The 21,820-nt window shown below is 51.4% G+C and overlaps 1 protein-coding gene across 1 annotated transcript in view; it reads right to left on the bottom strand.

Moving 5' to 3' along the window:
- LOC133347554 (nuclear receptor coactivator 3-like) overlaps window positions 1-19,131 on the bottom strand; it is a 178,022-nt gene extending 158,891 nt beyond the window's left edge. Inside the window, 1 exon segment of the mRNA XM_061559918.1 lies at window positions 18,960-19,131. Within this exon segment, the coding sequence (XP_061415902.1) occupies window positions 18,960-18,991 (32 nt within the window). The 5' untranslated portion in view covers window positions 18,992-19,131.
- Window positions 19,132-21,820: the final 2,689 nt, after the last annotated feature.

Raw genomic sequence — 21,820 nt, 5'->3', positions numbered from 1 at the left:
TACAGATACGGTCGAAATTGGCGGAGAAAATACACAATAGCCAAAAGTTCCCTGCGAGTGACGCAGTAACGAGTTTCCGCGGGAGACAAAACCCGACTCCCGTACGCCACCACACGCTCAACACCACCTTTTGACTGGGACAACACCGCCCCAATCCCGGTGTCACTCGCATCAGTATCCAGAATGAAGGGATGTTCAAAATCCGGATAATCCAACGTCGGCGCAGTAGCCAGTAGGTCGCGCAGGCTCCGAAACGCCGCCTCCTCCGGCGGTCCCCACACAAATTTGTGCCCCTTCCCAGTAAGGAGATGCAAAGGCCTGGCGATAGTAGCGAAATTCGGAACAAACCTCCGGTAATATGAGGCGAACCCCAAAAACCGACGCACATCACCCACCGTGGCGGGGGTTGCCCAATCCCGGACACACGCAGTTTTCTCTGGATCCGTGGCCACCCCGTCCGCACTAACAATATGTCCCAAGTATCGAACGGAACGTTGCAGTAGATGACATTTCTTAGGCTTGAATTTCAAATTAGCAGAACGCATTCTGGCAAAAACGGCCTCCAACCGCAATAAATGCTCATCAAATGTGCGGCTGAAGACAATAATATCATCTAAATAAATGAGACATGTCTCCCACTGCAACCCCGTCAATACCAACTCCATCAATCTCTGAAAGGTGGCAGGGGCTGCATTCAACCCCATCGGCAGACAGTTAAATTGGAACAACCCCTGCGGCGTACGGAACGCTGTCTTTTCCCGCGAGGGCTCGTCAAGGGGAAGCTGCCAGAAGCCCGAAGAGAGATCTAGCGTTGAAAAAAACTTAGCCCCTGACAAGGCGTCGAGAGAATCGTCCATACGCGGCAGGGGATACGCATCTGCCACCGACACTTTATTTAACTTCCGAAAATCCACACAAAATCGTAATTTACCATCTTTCTTTTTAACCAACACGACAGGCGCACCCCACGGGCTATTAGACGGAGATATAATATCCGCTTTCAACATGTCTTCCACTGCCCCTCGAACGTGCTCACGCTCAGCCGGACTCATCCGACGCGAGTTCAAGCGGATAGGGGCCGCGTCCCCCGTTTCGATGTGATGAGAGAGCAGCGAGGTGCGTCCCAAGTCCAAATCGTCCGAGCTAAACACATCGGAATAGCTCGCTAATAATTTATGAATCGCACAACGCTGCTCAGCGGAAAGGGCCGAATTTTCCGCACATAATTCGGCGATCCAACGATCGTCCACCCCTCCGTCGTGTGAAACACCACCCACCAGCCCCCCGTCCGGAATGTCACTCTGAGCCGTAAACGCCGTAGTGGCGTGTGCCACAACGGTACCAGCCGGCACACACACGCTTTCAGAAGTCGCATTTAACACCTGCAAAAACGGGCGCTGATCCGGACGGACAATGGTTTGCGCCCCCACCAGTGCCAATCCGCCCGTAACAGCGGCGGACGGCGACAGCAAAATTCCACAAGCACTCTGCCGACCCGGAACCGGCTTCCGGTATCGTAGGGGAATGAGCATCTGCGAGCCAGGTGGAATATCAACTGAAACTTCCGATAACGCCTGCACCTGGGCAACCGGAGCCGGTCGCCCCCAGGTGGACTGTAAAAACGCCAATTTGCGGCCCCCTGGCAGTTCAATGCAATTTTCATTGATTCTAATTAAAATGGGCATCTTAGCCAAAAAATCCGTGCCCAACAAGCAAGGAACCGCCAGGGACCTCGAAATTAACACAACGCCCGAGGCCGAGACCCCCCCGATAGAAATATTAGCGTCCACCTGTCCCACGATGCCCATACTACCCCCGTTCGCAGCGATGCAGGAAGCGTAAGCCGGCCTCACGGCCCCCGGTGGGATGTTCAAAAGATGGAATATGACATCCGAAATAATGGTCGCGGACGCCCCGGAATCCACCAAAATACGCACGTCCACCCCTTGGATCGACCCCGGTACAGTGGACGAACCTGTAGCGGCCGCGACAACCCGCCGAGCCAACTTACGCCACTGCGTTATCGAGCGACAAGGCGCAGATACTGGCCTCCCATATTTTAGAACATCCGCGTCGCACAACAACGGCGATGAGTGAGGTGTCAGGCCTTGCCGGGTGTCTGGTGCGCACCGACTTGCCTGTGCCGGAGGGTCTTTCTTTGGGACGTCCGCGATCGAGGCCTCCTGCTGGGGCGGCCCCGGAACCCGGGCCCAGCAGTCCCTGGCATAGTGGCCCCGACGGCCGCAGCGGAAACAGTCGACGTCGGGTCGGCGCGCAGCAGGCACCCCGTCCCGACGTGGCCGCGCCGGCGGCGGAGCCCGCGGCCCCGGCTCGCTTCGAGCCGGCCACGGAGTGGAGGCGGCCGACAGCTCCTTTGGGCCGGTCGCATCCGGCACGTACACGGCCTTTGTAGGGTCCCACCCTACGGCCCCCCCATCGACGACAGGACCGCCCGTCCACGCCGTGACTTGTTTCCAGCGGCGGAGATTGAACTGGGCGTCCAAACACTTAGCCGCGGTCCGGGACGTGAGTTTCTCGTGACCGCAAGCCGGCATAGGAATGCCCAGATCCCGGGATAACTCCAACATCTTCCCCAAGATGAGAGGTTCCAGCAGGTCAGGCTCCGTCTCCGGGTAAGCGGCCATCGCGAGTTCCAGCACGGCGCCCCTGTACGCTACAGGCGACTCCTCCGGTGCGCGTTGCCGCTGCACGAAGCGGCGATGGGCGTCATCCGGTGGCTCGTACGCGTCCGCCATTTCGTCGAACACTCCACGCAATGTTTTCTTCTTCGCAGCTTTTATAGAGCGAAAAAAACGAACAGACTCATCGTCAAGGAGAGTCGGAAGCACCTCCAGCGCCTCGGCGTCCGTCCACCTTGCCGTTCGTACCGCCGCCAAAAATCGACAAGCGAACGCACTCCAATCGCCCCCGATGGAGAACTCCTTAACAGTTGTAAGGTGACGACTGCGGCTCCTTGGCCTGCTTCCGTCCGTCACCGACTCTTCCGGCGGCAAGTTCAGCAAGGCGTCGCAACGCGGTGTCGCCAAGATGGCGGACGATCTTCGTGGCGGCCCCAAGATGGCGGCTTCCCGCCTTCCGTGGTGCGCCACGCCCAAGATGGCGTCTTCACGCCGCGTGGTCGATGGCGGCGCCATCGAAGACGACCCGGGCTCCTGCCGATCACCACCATCACCTTCCAACGCCGCCCTTGGCGTGACAAGGTCACACAACTCCGTGATGACGGTTTTTAGGGTCGCCAGTTGCTCCGCCATCCGGGTCCATCTTAATCTTCGTCCTTCAACGCAGATGGGTCGGGCGCAGCGGCAACCTCCTCCACACCCGGGCCCTCACGGATCTCTCCCTCCGCCGAAGTGAAGCCGACCTCAGGAGGAAGATCGTCGTCGTCCGATGATGAAGCCGACGCCGGAGATGGGATATTCTTCTTCCTCAGTTGTTTCGCCATGCCGTTTCACTTCTGACTCCAGTGTAATAAAAGGACTCGAACACTTCTTTCTGTCTTCGTGTCTTTATTCAGGTTCACGTCTTTACCCACACGGCACTCTGTTATAACTCCTGTACTTGTAGCCCCCGGCTATTCACTGCTATTATAGCTTCCTCACCCCTCTGACTCTCTGCTTCATCTACTGTAACCTCCTCCCTGCAGACTCGCTGCTACCCCTATGTGCAGACCCTCTGGCTGTCACTGTATGCAGACCCGCTGCCCACTCTCTCTGTGCAGCCCCGCTGCTGACTGCAGCCTCCTTGCTGCTTCGGGTCGGTCACCGCTGGCCAACGGTGCCGATCCTCGCTTCCCCCGTGTTCGTGGCGATCTCGCCACACCCCGCTTCGCCCTACGTGGCCTTCCTCTGTTCCTGGCTCCCAGTCACTCCCCCCTGCTCTTCCGGTTCCCCTCCTTCTATACTCAACCCCTCTCCCCCCACGTGACCTAACTCCTCCCCCCCTGACGGCACCTCAGAAGGGCCGTTTACAACCGCATTACACAACTATGCAATCTATTCACGCCGAATAAGTACACGGACACCCCTTGACCAGCACGGTGAAGTTTGGTCAAACTGTCAAATAGTCTCCACGAACTCCACTGCCGGGTGTGGGGTGGGGGCCTTCATCCAGCAGCGGATTTGGCCGATGGGCTGTACATTATTATTATTTTCTAGACACAGGCATATCAAAAGACAGATGCAAAGTGTACGTATTCATTATAAAAAAATTATATTTAAGCAATGCCATTGTGTATTCATTAAAACATTGCTTTTTTTGCCGGTTAGCAAAGTAGCTGGATCAAAAGCTGTCAATCACCGTGACGATGATTGACGCTTGCCTCTGAGTTCATTCAACCGTGAGAATACTTACTGACGAATTTTCACGACGAGTGTGCATCAAATGCCTTCGAATCGTGAACTTACATCGGTACAGGTCAGAAATGTGAGCAGTGTACTATTCATGTTATTATGTTAAATGCAAACGCATGTTATGAATACGCATTAATGACTAGGTACGTTTATAACCATGGGGGTTTATTCAACCATACTTCATCATTCTGGTCAGTGCAGGTTTGTTAAGTGGTGGGGGGTAAGAGGATACACCATGATGCTAGCCGTCGACGGGAATCAAACTCAGCTGGGTGCTAACTACTGCGCCAACCATGTGTCCATACAGTATCACTAATTGGCTTTAATGATACTGCCCAAAGCCCTCTTGTGGCTAAGCAGACCTCGACATTGGCATTTAGCTCCTGAACAAATTGCCATGCGCAGGAATAGAACAGAAACTGGCTTCAAAACACAGCAGACAGCAGTCTCCCCACGCGAGTTGTGCGTACATCACGAGACCTCACGGATCTCGTCAAGGAGCATAATCCATCACGCAAACTCCGGTCATCCTCGCAAGCAGTGGCTTTTACCTAACCATCAAACAAAGACGGTCAGCGCATCACACGCTTTCAGATGCGCTTCTGTGGCCGTCTGGAACGCTCTTCTTTCCGATATCATGAAGCCACTGGAGCCATGCACTTTTAAATCTTCTAGATGGAAAACTAATTTCTTTAGAACTGCTTTGTGCGTTTCGTTTGTTGTCCTTCCCCCGCACCTTCGATTAGCACGCTTGGCTACGTACGGAGTGAAAGATCTGCACCATACTTACCGACACCGATTTTCTGGGATCAACGGCTTCGGCCCGGATAGAGTTTGACCATCGCACTTGCTATGAGCCGTGGTCGAGAATTGAACGTGCAGTCGTTGGGCTCGCAGCACGGATGCGAGGTAACCACACTCTCCTTGGCCCCCTGGTGCTTAATTAACTGAAAGTGGGATCGGAACCAATGCTGCTCGAGTTTTATTCCTTCACTTGTAAAAGAAAGAAGAGGGGGGAAAAAGTGACGTGGAAATTATTTACGCAAGTTTTTTTTTTTGCTTCATTTTATCAGTAAGTACTGAGTACAGGTGGATAATCACATCGCAGGATCGTGCATTCATCCAGCATCGGATTGACCAAGGCTAAAGATGACGAAACACTTTGATCACGATGGCATTACAATTTATGAGATTGTTAAGAAGAAAGGGATCACATTGCTTAATACTAATAATCATACATTCTAAAGACTGTCCCCTCTTGGCATTGATGGTGGCATTATAAAGCAAGATAAACGGGCAATATTAAAAACTCCTAGAGCGCTATTAAACGTGTGCAGTGTCCTGCCACGCCACACAGAGTGAACGTTTACAAACTTCGTGCCAATGTAACCAATTAAAATTATGTTCAGTCTAGTGGTCACAAAAACATTGGAAGGCCAATTATTGTGGTGCATTCATTCGGAAAGGTGCGTATGTTGTCCTTATGCAAATGCAGGTAATACTGCTCTCTAGCGAAATCTGTTTGGCAGATGGCTAATTCTTAATGGTGGTGCTTTTTATATTTACACCGAAAGGTTTTCTCAACGTGATTAATCAGATGACGATTAGCCAGCAACGTGTCTGTGAAATAATGTGCAAGGAAAGCCTGCGATTCATGTGACATCTGCAACTCTGTCCACAATAATGTATATTAATCCATGGAGTTCATGGTTTCCATCATCATCATCATGATCAGCCATCATCAATCTACTGCTGGATGACGGCTACGCCAAGCCGTCGCCACCTCTCGGAGGAATAAATAGAGCATCTGCACGAGCCGATTTCATCATTCCATCTCTGCAGTTGACGTACTGTTGCACGTGGACATGTTGTCGTGATGTGCCAATAACACATTTTGTCCGTGCATTTAAAATGTAAAAATGGATTGGAAGTCAGTATAAGTGCCGTTACTAGTAACATTCTTTCGCAACAATGCAGAGTAGACTTTCTTTTGTGCTTCACAGCATCATGTTTACAAATCGCACACTTGCAAGCCGACACGTGTATGTGCCTGTGTATTTCAAAATAAACAAGACATTTAATGCCATGTCATTATATGGTAATGTAACGGTTTGCATTATGATAACTAAAGCCGTATCTATCTTCGCATTCATTAAATTGCACGTACAGAATAATGTTGTCTACAGCTCGAGCAGAAACAAAGAGAAGAACTGTCTGAGAATGAGGAGGGCGAGGTGGTCGAGGAATGCGCACTGGTGAACCATTGCTGCTACCTTACGACTGCTCACACACTATGGGGAGCGGTATTTGGTTTCAGTCTGCGTTCACAGGAAGGAGAGACCAGGTACTCTGGATACAGGAGCTCTCACGTACAAACAGTCGCAGAAAGTGCCGACTGTTAAAATTCTACTGCGTAGGTTTTTCGCGGTTGTGCTGCGTCGCTCTCCGATGCGTTTCGCGCGTTGTTCGGGACGGATGTCCGACGTTTCGGTCCACGTGCCGGGAGCGTCTTCGGGAACAGACTTCTATGCACCCGCCCAGGGCTTGCTGAAGCGAGAAGGCCATTGTGCTGCGCTGTCAATGCAGGTTTCTTTATCCTTTATCCGTAAGTTTGAAAGCCTTTGCTGACGACGAGCTGCCCAACCGAAGTTCAAAGGTTACCGAGATTAAGGTTTCCTCGGAATGGAGTTGCTTGTGGAGTGGTGACGCCAACAAAGACCCTCAAGAATGTCTGAATATCAGTGTACTTTGCGCAGCAATTAAATCATTTTCATTGCAATGCCATAAAAAAACACACACACAATACCAGCATTGCAAAACAATGACATGAATGGATAATGATCAAAGGCTGAAATCGAGATTCTGGGCGACACTGTATGTCTGCACCTCGCCAGACTTGCGCGTTCGACATCGGATTGAGGTTATTAAGAGCTTGGGCTTATTTCAACGTAACGCTTGCGCAGGATCGCCCGAGCTGGGTTAAGCAACCAGTGAAGGAACCGTGATTCTGCACGGGCAGTGGCGAAAGGTCACGTGCAGCCTGGACAAAACTCAACCGTGCACGCTGAAGGCCCCGCGAACAAAAGGCGTCAAGCCACGACCGGCATATTTGCCGTAAATGAAAACGTCTCAAATAATTCGACGACGCACAAAATTCACAACGGCAACCGAGAGCAACACGGGCTAACAGGAAATTAAACAAAAAACGTCAAAATAACCCTTCACAGCAACCCATCCCACAAGTCATCAAATCCAGATATACCCCTCCCCCAGCAAACAGCCCTCTTGCCTAGTAATGCGAGACTGTGTACAGCATCGAGACACATGTGCCCCCCCACCCGTACTCACTCACACATGGCCTCTTCCCATGGGACGCTGGGAGTAGGGGGTGGGGTGCACAGAGTCCCGTCTGGAACTGTGCTGCACACTGTGTGGGCTGCCAACCCCCAGCTGAAATGCCTCGAGTCCATGACCACTCAGAACAGGACTGGAACCAGCAGGCTGGCCAAATCTGCACCTTAGAGAGTTCTAATCCTCCGGCCTTCTCCTCGTGGCCATCATTCATTCATCTCGCATGTGTTCAACCAACTTAATTTCGATGTGAAGTCGCATTTTGACACTGATATGTGTAGCCCTTGGTTACCCCACTGTTGGATGAAGGCCTCCCTACTTTGTGTCATTACTGACCACCGATGTTAGTCTTGTCCAGGAATCAAACTCAGGTCAGCAGGTTCATAACAATATGCTAACCACTCCGCCACCACGACAGTATACCGATGCACGTCACGTAGCATAGTGTCTCCTGTGGATGACTTGGACATGCTGAGGATCTGTCAAGTTTCCCACAAAGCCAAGCACTTCCTGCCCATGCAGTGTGTGACTTTGTAAAGTTTTCTAATATAGCGAAATACTAAATAAAATATCTGAAAGGGATGGTAATCTATGGGGAAAAAAACAGCCGCCAACATCACACAACCTGGAAGTGATCAGTGCACTTCTTGCATGTTGTACAACACTGGATATAACCCGTAGCACGAAGCTACAGGAACGTGGAGCAGTTTTGTAGCTTTGAATGTCCATAATACAGGATTTTTGGATTAGATCGCGTAAATATATAACTGTGTCGTCAAACCCGCCAGCAGCCGACACAGCTAATTAGTAAGATTTGTCATGTAAACAGAACATGCCAATTCGTTATTAGCACAACACACCGGTGTGTTGGAGAGCAAAGCCACAACATTTACAATCTGAGTACGACGTTTCACCCAGTAGTTACAACTAGCTTCATCAGGCGACAATCAGATTAGTGGAAAAATCCTCCTGTTTTGTTCCTTACATATATAAATATACATTTATAAATATACATTTATATATTTACGGCGATCTAACCCCAAAAAACTATATTTTGGATGATTTTGGTCGCGAAAGCCTACGTGTTAAACTGAGCTGTGAATGTATTCAATGTGACCAGGTCTCAAGCACTGGTACGGGATGGGCGCTTTCAGGGCCGATACATCCAATTAGGAATGAATCTTGCCTCTCAGTGGCCACGGCAGGTCACAGCCAGCGGACTGCAGCAACATCTTGCAACACTTGATGTGCCCACAGCTAACCTGTGTTGTCAACTCATTGTCAACATAACATGTGCAGCAGCCTCTGTGTTAATCCATTGCCAGATGAGGGCTTCTCTACACCGCGTGCTTTGTGGGGATTATCTGCACAGACTTCGCCACGCCGGTCAGTGCGGGTTGTTGAAGGCAGGGAGTATAAAGATACGGATGAAGAGTGCGGTACAACAATTGATTTTGGTTCACTGCCCTCTGCTGACCACCTTGCAGCACACCCCTGCAGAAGCCTATAACGGCCTGGCATACATAATGCTAACCCATCCAAGTAGTATCCAGACTCCATTCTGCTTAGCTTCCGAGACCTGAAAAGAATGGGGGTGCATTCCAAGTGATTTGGCCAAACCCATTTCACGAGCAAGTGCAAAACAAGTTGGGGCATTGTATACGAATCTGAAAACTTGTTTTGATCAACGGGTGGTCTTGCAACCTGGTCTCTTGAACTTAAGTTTCACATCTCCAGTACTTGAATGCAGAAAATACATACCGTGTATATATGTGTATTGACATAGATTGGGTCACTATGGCGCGTAGCGCAGGTTACTGGTAGAGAGCGGGATCGTGGGTGTGGTAGCCCGGTCTAGCAGCAGGGCAGGTGAAGAGTGCCACTGAAGCGCGTAGCGCGGGTTGCTGGCAGAGAAGGGGCATTTGAGGATAAAGCAGCCCGTCTGCCAGTAGGGCACGTGATAGGCCGGGGTAACGGATGTAGGGTAAAGGTGACAGAGGGGACACGTGGGGCCGCCCAGAACTTTCTGGTAGGTTCCAGAAGGGGACGTGGCCGAGGGCGGAGCCAGGCCACGCTGGGGAGGATAAAAGGGAGGCCCCGACGCTGGGTCGGGGCTGCTGCGGTTTGGGAATGGAGCCCGTCGCCTACGAAGTCCTCGTCCTTCTCGTCGGTGTTGGGTCAGGCAGTGTGCCGGTTGTCTTGGCCCGTATATAGTTATCCCCTATACTATGGAAAGTGTAGAAAAAACGTGTATGCCTCCTACTATTAGTGTATCCGAAGTGACTCACTACATATGTACACATTGCAGCTCTGAATGCACCACACTCAGATAAGGTGTTCAATATGAAAATAAACGTATTGTTTCATAAGCCTAACAAATTCTACATTATGGGAATGCTTGCTGAATTATAATACGCTGCATTAACTGCAGTCACGGAACAGATCGACCTCCAACTTCTTTCAACGGGCATTTGTATTCCCAGATGTGGATTTCCAACCACTATGCTGCACAGTGTACATCTTTAACGCGTAGGTCTTGGGATTTTCCAAAACAGTTGACGCATTTCTTCAGTTGTTTAGCCTGAAAAGCCAGAGGCTCCTACAATAAGACTTTTGTGGGGCTTTTTTTTGTGTGTGACTCGCGACACATCTGCTCCCAAGTCCCATTGTGACTGTGTGATGAAGCAATCAGCCAGAAGCACATTTATTCCTCCAGGCCCGGGTCACGTGGTTTTAAAACCTGCCTGGGGCACGGCGAGGTTCATTTGCATAGACGCGAATTTCAGGGAGGTTTCTTCCCAACAGAGCTAACCAGCACCATGTGCCGAGTCCACCGAGTCAGCCATGTGCACAACATTCCTAGAAAAAAAGACACACACACACACGTGTCTCTTTAGCGTACAGCCCACTTTTTTTGCTGAGCCGTGGCTAGACGAGGCCCTCCCCACGCAGTGCGGATCGTGGGGGGTTCATTCGACCGTACCTCACCGTGCTGGGTCAGTGGGGAGCTGGCGAAGGCGGTGTCGGGCAATGCGGGTTGGCAAAGGCAGGAAGAAGCATAATTGTTATCGTATAGTATAGTACAACAATGGATTTAGCTGCACTGGCCCCACTGACAATGTGGCCCTGCGCGAGCCTATAACACCTGTTTTTCTATGTATAGTGGGGATGCGAAGTGAAGAGTCATCAGTGGCCAAGACTGCCGTGCGTATTGAGCCAGAGGGCCGCCGTCCAAGCGGACGTCCGAAGAAGCGATGGATGGACCGAATAAAGGAAGACATGAAGACGGTCAACGCATCCCCTGAAGATGCCCTGGACCGAGCCAAATGGAGAAGACAATGCCGAAAAGCGGACCCTGCGCCACAGCGGGAACAACGCTAGGAAGAAGAAGAAGTGGGGTTACTCATCAAAGCACTATATCCACGTTCACCTCCGCTTAGCTGCCGAGATCTAAGGAGATCTAGCGTATTCGCGTGATTTGGTCATGAGTCTAATTAGAATAATACACAAAACATGCGATTTAAAATACAACACGGACAGAAGGTAATAATTAAGGGTGTAACTAGGGGTGTAACGATGGATCGATGAGTATAGATCCTTAAGCACACTACATGAATCAAACCATGTGTGCAGTAATCGATGTTTCTGAGTTGGTGGTGCAGCAGCGCTTTAGTTAGGGCCACTATTGTGAACCCAGCAAACCTAATTTTATTCCCGGCCACGGTTAAGATATATTTTATCGATATTATTTATATTGATTTGCTTATCTTTCCTAGACGTTGCACTCCGATCGTGTTTTGCTTTGTTTGACCCACCCCTACTGGACATCTGTTAAAAAGAGCTTCATAGCTCATCGGATTTCTGCAGGATAAATATTCTGATTCTAAACATCATCAGTGGCGAGTGATATCTGCACAAGCCCTGGGTCTCCCCCCCCCCATCACCGCCCTGGTAAAGTATGGTAATACAATCCCGATCATGGACACTGCATAAGGAAACATTCATCCAGCAGTGCATTGATAAAGAGATGTATATTATTATTATTGTAAGTTGTGTATAATGGGCTCACGTGATGCCTGCAGCTGCTAGAGGCCGATACAGTCTCCATTTTAAAATATAATTCTTGAATTTAACTGTGACCCCCAAATTTGGATAATTAATTTGACTGCCAGTGGATTTAATCATTACACCTCTACGTCAACATCCTCTCCTCTCAGTTAGATTAAATGTAGCAAATCGACTTTATAACAATCAATTAATGCTTTGGCATTGTGATACGCGTAGAATATCTTGGGCGGTTGCATGGCTTACATGAACCAATTACATACGACGACGAGAAAATTAAATACGTGGACTGTATAATCACACAATTCGATGCATATGCACCATGCGTGCAAGTATCAGCTTTTACTTAAGGAATCAATGCATGGTGATATGCCTAATAATTAGGAATACATTTTTATTGTAGTTAAGCCACAATTGCAATTAGGATCTATAAATCATCTGAATGGAACCCGCACCTCAATACACTGTATGGAACAGTGCAGAACATGGGCATCGTGGGGATAGGAGGCATATTTATAAATTTTATTTAGAGTGAAAGTGATAGTCAGTCATAAGCAGAGCAAGGAGGAAGGCCTTGAGCCTGCACATATACAGGGGCAGGGCTAGACTGCATGCCTGGCTGGAGGAAATGGCGAAGGGGTGATCAAAAGACTCCAGGTTGACTGCAGCCTTTTTGACAGAAGGCGTACGCAACATGGTACATGCATATGTTCCACTGGGTACACAGACTGGCGTGTCAATACTAATGGGCAAAAAATTGCACCGTGCCTGCCGCACAAGGCAGGGCAATAACGGAACGCTTAACAGCGTTGCGTATCCCCGTATCACACGGCTAATGAGACGGAATTGACGCAGCCGTCAGGGATATCTTATTCCCTGTAAACTCTGCTACAAGAGCGGCGCATTTGCGAATCAAATTGCAAAACGGAATTACTTCTGTGGAAAATTACAAGTGTTCTCACGAACTGAACTCCACTGTGCGTATTGTATGAACTGGAATGATATGCTACACATTGATAAATAAATAAAAACTCGGTGGTTAAGCAAACAAAGGACCATTACACATCGTCCGTTTTTTCATTTTACTTGCAACTATCGAGATGTTTCGTATCAGTTATCATAAAGGTATACACAGTGAGAGAAAAAAAGCCAGTGCCTAAACAACTATTCGTTTTTTCGTCAAATTAGATTTAATTATTCAACACACCGCTGAATAAGCCGCGTAAAAATCACAACGTTAAAATACTTTACTTCCAAACAAGCATTATATTTGGATCGCCTGTCACATATTTTAAAGCAATTAACGATTTAGTTTATTGGCAGGGCTGTTAAAGTCATGAATTAAAAATCAAGGAGGAATCTAGTAAAAGACGATGTGGCTCATGGGATGAGTAACAAAAAAAAACTACATTTGTATGTGGAGGGGTACTGTATTTGTCTGCTTATTTGTTTCATTCAAGACAACGTCGAAGTCTATTCTGGAGACCCAGGATAATACACGACAATAGTGAAAAGGCGAGATGTTCACTACCTCGCCTGGTATACAGGTCGTGGGGTTCGATCCCGACCCCAACGCCTGAAAATATATGGAGTTTGCACGTCTCTCTCTCTGTCTCTCCCCGTGGTCAGCGTGGATTTTTATCCGGGTCCTCCGGTTTATCCCTCCACATTTAGAATCAACGTCACGCGTTTCCAGTATTTGGCTGCGGCTAGACATTTCCACGCGATAAGCCACTTTCTCGTTGAGCTATCATTTGTGGCCAGGTCGCTTCTGAAACAGAGCTATCATATCTGAGTATGCCTTACCACCTGGTAAATTTCTATATATATAAAACAAAGTTTCAATACGTACGTACGGCAGTTGTAGATGGCTGATCATGCTGTGTCAGTGTCGTGTGCAAGTTGCTGGCCAACTTCAGGCGCAAGTAAAGGTCGCAGAGCTTTACAGGAAAGGTGAGTGGGGACGACACCTGCACATTTGCCGCACAATCTATAATGATCGGTACCTGGGTGTGCAAATGTACGCGATAACATCATAACAACATTAATAACCGCACAAAAGTGTTTGTTGCTTAAGTGCTAATGAGGTGCAAATCCCAGAGAGGGCCCATGGCGCATGACTGTTGCCGGCTTCGTGTACAGATGTGTTTTAAAAAAACACCGTACTGCTTGCAGAGAGAAACAATGCACGAACATCCGAGTGGCAACGCCACAATTACCACCATCAGCATCAGGCGCAGCTGCTTTGGGCAAGATCGAGCGCCGTCTAGCGAACGGCTGGTGCTCATGCACACGCACAAGCAATACACACGCACACACACACGTGTCGATTACATAATTAGTAACCTGGCTGCTTGTGCATTAGAGAGCGTGAGGGGGCCACTTGGGTTGACACATCACCTGGTGCTTTGTGGCCGCCCCTTCTGCCGCTGCAACAAATTCACCCGGGCGCTTCTTGTGAGCAAAGCATTTCGTTTTTTTTTGTTGGCTTGTGTTGGGCATTCCCAGAACCTTCCAGAGCCACAGATTCGAAAAGAAACCAGATTCACCAGCGCTGGCCCCTCTCTCTCTCCTCCCCTGTAACCCTCCAATCGCTTTACAGGACTGCACTGACATCGTCCATTAAAAAAGGGGGGCAAAGTGGGGGTTGCATGCACCAACATTTCCACCACGTCGTGTCTTATGTGCAAAAATGACACCAAATTGAAGCACACGTGTTTGCGTGCACAGTCCGTTCCCCCGTGACCCCCTCTGTTTTTTTGGAGAATTGTTTTCCTTTACAATTCTCTCCAGGTCCTCTTTGACAGGGCACATGTCTACTAATGTTGTCAGTGGCATGCGTTATATCGAGGGAGACAGTGCTGTCTGCTAGCTCAGTGTTCCCAATTTCAATCACATTACTTCTCCATTTGTGATCCACCTTTCCTCGTATTTCTCCACTGCCTCCCATCGTCGCTTTCTCAAGTTCCTATAACCTTGGTCAATACAACCACAAAAAAATGGGTCAATGTTTTATCTGCCATAATAACTCATGCTCTCTGTTCACGGCTGCTTTGCATCAGCCTTTGGGCCCTGTGCTTAGAAAATACCATTTAAAAATATGTTGTTTACATGCAATTAAAATATATCTCGATTGGCCCAAAGCCAGCAAATAAAAACCCTGCAATCCCGTTGCGTATGCCGTATATCACATGGTACAGACCTTTGTGAATACACTGCTGGATGAAGGCTTCCCCGCACCGCATGTTAGTGATGGGGGTTGTTTTGACCCTACTTTACCAAGCGTGTCCGTGTGGGTTCGTGAAGTGGAGGGAAATCCCAGGACTGGTTCAGATATCGCTCACCGCCGATGTTAACCGTGGTCGGGAACCAAACTCGGGTCACGGGGTTCACTTCACAGAGTGTTAACCATTACGCCAACCCCAGCATCATCATTAGCCACAGTCTATTCACTGCTGGATGAAGCCCTCCCCCCCAAGCCATCGCCACCCCCCACGGTCCAGTGTTGCTACCACCATCCATCTCACCCCTGTACACAAACCGATCTCATCGCTCCATCTCCGCAGTAGTCGTCCTCTAGGCTTCCATTCCTTCACCGAAGCTCGTCAATTGCCCACCATCCTGTCCATCGACGTGTCCTGTGCCCAAGCCCAACACTGATTTTCTTACCGAGTGTACTGCTTGTTTTATAGCACAGAGGACAGCACTGTCTTCCCCCCACACAAGCGGTAGGTACACCGATTGGCCCTGGCCACAGCCCCCACGCCACAGATCCGTTTGGCTGTCACAGCGACTGTGGGCCTCGGCAGCAAACGGTAGCAGCGGCATTAGCATCAATTAGCAATCCATCAATGAGAGGCCGTGGCAGTGTGACTCGTGGTGCATTCACACTGCGGGGCGTGTGGAGTCGGGTGTGCTCACCCTAACGGGGCCCCACGATTCTCAACCACCCCCAACCAAAGCCAATACCTTTCGAGTAACACTTTGCAGCTCACAGTTGGATTTTTGTTTTTTTTTTGCTCCAAGGAAAGCCCTTCCTGGCACTCGCCACACAACTCCCAAATACTGTAGCCACCCACCCAGCAATGGACCATCAAGAGTTTAAAAGCCACGCGTTTAGCCGAATGGGTATTCGAGCCACCGATCCCAGGTAGCAAATACGTGTAACAACATTGACAAGCCTCGTCATAGATATAATCATCTCTAACTGTCCCCACATCTGGCCCATAAAAAAAATCAGAAATCCCATTGCATTCATGTCGCATTGCACGGCCCCTTTTCAAACCACCGCTGGATTAAGCCTTTCCCACACGCCTCTGAGAGTATTGAGAGTTCAGTCGTCATCATGAGCCGTGATAAATCCACTGCTGGATGAATGCCTCTTCCAAGCAGCCGCCTGTCTCTCCAGATCCTGCGAGACGATTTCGTGAGCTACTGAGACCACAAATCACCACGTTATTTGACCAAAACTTCGCCACGCCGGTCAGCGCGAATAGGTGAAGGTTGGGAAGCAACCAACCTCGTAGGTGCACCTCGCAAAAAGTTCGGGCGAATACAATGTTTGTGTTCTTGTTGTTGTTACACGACCAGAGTCTCTCTCCCTCCTGGATCTAAACGAAGTGTGGCTTGCACAGGAATAAATAATTACCGTACAGTTTTAATAATGACAGCATCAACTAGCCCACGGCAAAGCCGATTAGCTTTTATATATACAACCACATACACGTGTACACACGCAGAGCACAGGGGAGGAACATACAAAGATCCCCCCGTATAGTCTTAACAGACTATTGTTGCAAGTGCTGTTAGCACCTATGAAGAGGGCCGGCACGGCACACGAGGGGTGGGTGACCAGCACCAGCACGCACGGCCGCCTTTGTCTCTCCCCAAGTGGGCGATGTTTATACTGCACACCGCCGCGCCAGGTACTCGTTTGAGGCTGAGCCGACCTAGGGGTGGGGGAGTCCCATGAGCGGGTTTAGTGTAAATCGTGAGCTGGAATCGGAACTCGGGTGGCCGTGGGTTCGTGGCCACCGCTCCCCAGCACCGCAAAGACAAAGATCCCCCGTACAGTCTTTGGCAGACGCTCGGGGCAAGTGCTGTTAGTGAGCGCGCACTCCTGCAAGAGCACAATCGTGCGCTCGAGTCTATCAACAGACTCCTCGCACAGGTGTACATGCACACACCACGTGTACACGCACACACACCACGTGCAAACACACACACCACGTGCACACACACACACCACGTGCACACGCACACACGTGCACACACACACGGCACATGCACACACACACACGAAACGTGCACACACACGAAACGTGCACACACACACACATCACGTGCACACACACACACCACGTGCACACGCACACACGTGCACACACACACGGCACATGCACACACACACACACACACGAAACGTGCACACACACGAAACGTGCACACACACAACACACTCCACGTGCACACACACACCACGTGCACACACAACACACTCCACGTGCACACACACACCACGTGCACACACATCACGTGCACACACACACGGCACATGCACACACACACACACACGAAACGTGCACACACACACCACGTGCACACACATCACGTGCACACACACACGGCACATGCACACACACACACACACGAAACGTGCACACACACGAAACGTGCACACACACAACACACTCCACGTGCACACACACATCACGTGCACACACACACATCACGTGCACACGCGCACACGTGCACACACGTGCACACACACACCACGTGCACACACACTCCACGTGCACACACACTCCACGTGCACACACACATCACGTGCACACACACACATCACGTGCACACACACACATCACGTGCACACACACACCACGTGCAAACACACACCACGTGCACACACACTCACACGTGCACACACACACACCACGTGCACACGCACCACGTGCACACACACCACGCGCGCGCGCACACACACACCACGTGCACACACACACACGAAACGTGCACACACACGAAACGTGCACACACACGAAACGTGCACACACGCACACGAAACGTGCACACACACGAAACGTGCACACACACACACGAAACGTGCACACACACGAAACGTGCACACACACGAAACGTGCACACACACACCACGTGCACACACACAGCACACACGGCACACGCACACCACGTGCACACACACACCCCACGAGCACACACACACACCACGTGCACACGCACACGTGCACACACACACACACACACCACGTGCACACACACACGAAACGTGCACACACACAGCACACACGGCACACGCACACCACGTGCACACACACACCCCACGAGCACACACACACACCACGTGCACACGCACACACGGCACACGCACACACACACCACGTGCACACACACACACCACGAGCACACACACACACCACGTGCACACGCACACACGGCACACGCACACACACACCACGTGCACACACACACGGCACGTGCGAACTCCGATGTGACACGTGTACACGCGTCCTTGTAGATACGCGCGGTCCACACCTCGCAAACAATCATCGCGCATTACCACGCACGGGCATGTACACAGCTCTGCTGCACACACCAGACGTGCACACGCAATACGTGTACACCCCAGACGTGCACACACGCGGAGTGCACTCTCCTGCACATTGACACACACACACAGTCTCTAACACACGTGTACACGCTATTGCAAACTGTGTACACGCTCGTAAATAAACACACGAATACACACACACGTGCGTGTACACTCTTGCATGCAACCGAAATCTGTGCACCGCGTACTCCTCGCACAGCATTAACCACCACCAACAACAACAACAACAACTCCGACAACATCAACAACAACGCCATCAACGCCGCAATCAACGACAACATCGCGGCAAGTTGTGCGGGGCGAGGCTCCGTCTCGCAGCTCCACCTCCTCCATCACCTCCTCCTCCACCATCACCTCCTCCACCATCACCTCCTCCACCTCATCCATCACCTCCTCCTCCACCTCATCCACCACCTCCTCCATCACCTCCTTCACCACCTCCTCCTCCTCCATCACCTCCTTCAGCACCACCACCTCCTCCATCACCTCCTCCTTAAGCACCACCATCACCACCACCTCCACCACCTCCGCGTCGTCTCACCTACTGTGCAAGACGCTGCCGAGACCGCGACTGCATCAAGACGCCGCCATGTAATGCTGCTGCTTCTCCTGCTGCTGCCCTTGATGATGATGCTGCTGCTGCTGCTCCCCCTGCTGCCCTTGATGATGATGCTGCTGCTGCCCCCTCCAACCAACCCCGTGTGCGTGTTGATGGGGTCCGAGATCGCTCCCACAGTGCAACGCGCTGGAGTCTGTGGGTTCCTCCTCCACCCCCCCCACCCACCCCGCCTCCTCCACCCCCCCCACCCACCCCGCCCTCACCCTCCCACCCCCCTCCCACCCCCCCCACCCACCCCGCCTCCTCCACCCCCCCACCCACCCCGCCTCCTCCACCCCCCCCACCCACCCCGCCTCCTCCACCCCCCCCACCCACCCCGCCTCCTCCACCCCCCCCACCACCCCGCCTCCTCCACCCCCACCACCCACCCGCCCCTCCACCCCCCCACCCCCCGCCTCCTCCGCCCCCCCCACCCACCCCGCCTCCTCCACCCCCCCCACCCACCCCGCCTCCTCCACCCCCCCCACCCACCCCGCCTCCTCCACCCCCCCCACCCACCCCGCCTCCTCCACCCCCCCCACCCACCCGCCTCCTCCACCCACCCCGCCTCCTCCACCCACCCCGCCTCCTCCACCCCCCCCCACTCACCCACACCGCCTCCACCCCCCCCCACCCACACCGCCTCCACCCCCCCCACCCACCCTTCCACACCGCCTCCTCCACCCCCCCACCCACCCACCCACCCCGCCTCCTCCACCCCCCCACTCACCCACCCACACCGCCTCCTCCACCCCCCCACCCACCCACCCACACCGCCTCCTCCACCCCCCCACCCACCCACCCACACCGCCTCCTCCACCCCCCACCCACCCACCCACACCGCCTCCTCCAGATCAGAGGGTTTTAGTGCAGCAACTGGAACTGCACTTTGCTGTTACTGCTGCTGTTGTTGTTGTTGTCGCCGCAGCGCTGTTTGTGAGATCAGACGATTGTTGACCTGCCCGGCACGTGCTGCTCGCAGGGCCTTTAGAGCCGAGGTCGGCACAACGTGCGGCGGCGGATTTCTCTCGTTTTTTTTTCTTTAAAGCGCCAAGTGCGTCTCTTGAAATTCGAGAGAGAAATAAATAAATGGTTCTCATTGTTATCTTGGTTTCCTATTCCCTCCTGACCATGGAAGTCCATTTTACCATGGGAGGCCAGTTTGCCATGGGAGTCCAGTTCACCATGGGAGTTCAGTTTAGCATGGGAGTCAAGTTCACCATTGGAGTCCAGTTTAACATGGGAGTTCAGTTCACCATGGGAGTTTAGTTTACCATGGGAGTCCAATTCACCATTGGAGTCCAGTTTAACATGGGAGTTCAGTTCACCATGGGAGTTTAGTTTACCATGGGAGTCCAATTCACCATTGGAGTCCAGTTTAACATGGGAGTTCAGTTCACCATGGGAGTTTAGTTTACCATGGGAGTCCAATTCACCATTGGAGTCCAGTTTAACATGGGAGTTCAGTTCACCATGGGAGTCTAGTTTACCATGGGAGTCCAATTCACCATTGAAGTCCAGTTTAACATGGGAGTTCAGTTCACCATGGGAGTCTAGTTTACCATGGGAGTCCAATTCATCATGGGAGTTCAGTTCACAATGGGAGTCCAGTTTACCATGGGAGTTCAGTTCACCATGGGAGTCCAGTTTACCACGTGAGTCCAGTTCACCATGGGAGTTCAGTTCACCGTGGGAGTTCAGTTCACCATGGGAGTTCAGTTCACCATGGGAGTTCAGTTCACCATGGAAGTTCAGTTCACCGTGGGAGTTCAGTTCACCATGGAAGTTCAGTTCACCGTGGGAGTCCAGTTCACCATGGGAGTTCAGTTCACCATGGTAGTCCAGTTCACCATGGGAGTTCAGTTCACCGTGGGAGTTCAGTTCACCATGGGAGTTCAGTTCACCATGGGAGTTCAGTTCACCATGGTAGTCCAGTTCACCGTGGGAGTTCAGTTCACCGTGGGAGTTCAGTTCACCATGGGAGTTCAGTTCACCATGGGAGTTCAGTTCACCATGGGAGTTCAGTTCACCATGGAAGTTCAGTTCACCGTGGGAGTTCAGTTCACCATGGGAGTTCAGTTCACCATGGGAGTTCAGTTCACCGTGGGAGTTCAGTTCACCATGGAAGTTCAGTTCACCGTGGGAGTTCAGTTCACCATGGGAGTTCAGTTCACCATGGTAGTCCAGTTCACCATGGGAGTTCAGTTCACCGTGGGAGTTCAGTTCACCATGGGAGTTCAGTTCACTATGGGAGTCCAGTTCACCGTGGGAGTTCAGTTCACCGTGGGAGTTCAGTTCACCGTGGGAGTTCAGTTCACCATGGTAGTCCAGTTCACCGTGGGAGTTCAGTTCACCGTGGGAGTTCAGTTCACCATGGGAGTTCAGTTCACCATGGGAGTTCAGTTCACCGTGGGAGTTCAGTTCACCGTGGGAGTTCAGTTTACCGTGGTAGTCCAGTTCACCGTGGGAGTTCAGTTTACTGTGGGAGTTCAGTTCACCATGGAAGTTCAGTTCACCGTGGGAGTTCAGTTCACCATGGAAGTTCAGTTCACCGTGGGAGTCCAGTTCACTATGGGAGTTCAGTTCACCATGGGAGTTCAGTTCACCATGGTAGTCCAGTTCACCATGGGAGTTCAGTTCACCATGGTAGTCCAGTTCACCGTGGGAGTTCAGTTCACCGTGGGAGTTCAGTTCACCATGGGAGTTCAGTTCACCATGGGAGTTCAGTTCACCGTGGGAGTTCAGTTCACCATGGGAGTTCAGTTCACCATGGGAGTTCAGTTCACCATGGGAGTTCAGTTCACCGTG

This window comes from Lethenteron reissneri, chromosome 26 (genome assembly GCF_015708825.2).
Source record: "Lethenteron reissneri isolate LAM-NWPU_2019-01 chromosome 26, ASM1570882v1, whole genome shotgun sequence".
Classification (NCBI taxonomy): domain Eukaryota; kingdom Metazoa; phylum Chordata; class Hyperoartia; order Petromyzontiformes; family Petromyzontidae; genus Lethenteron; species Lethenteron reissneri.
The sequence above is the reverse complement of the archived record's forward strand: the minus strand, read 5'-3'. Positions and strand labels throughout refer to the sequence as shown.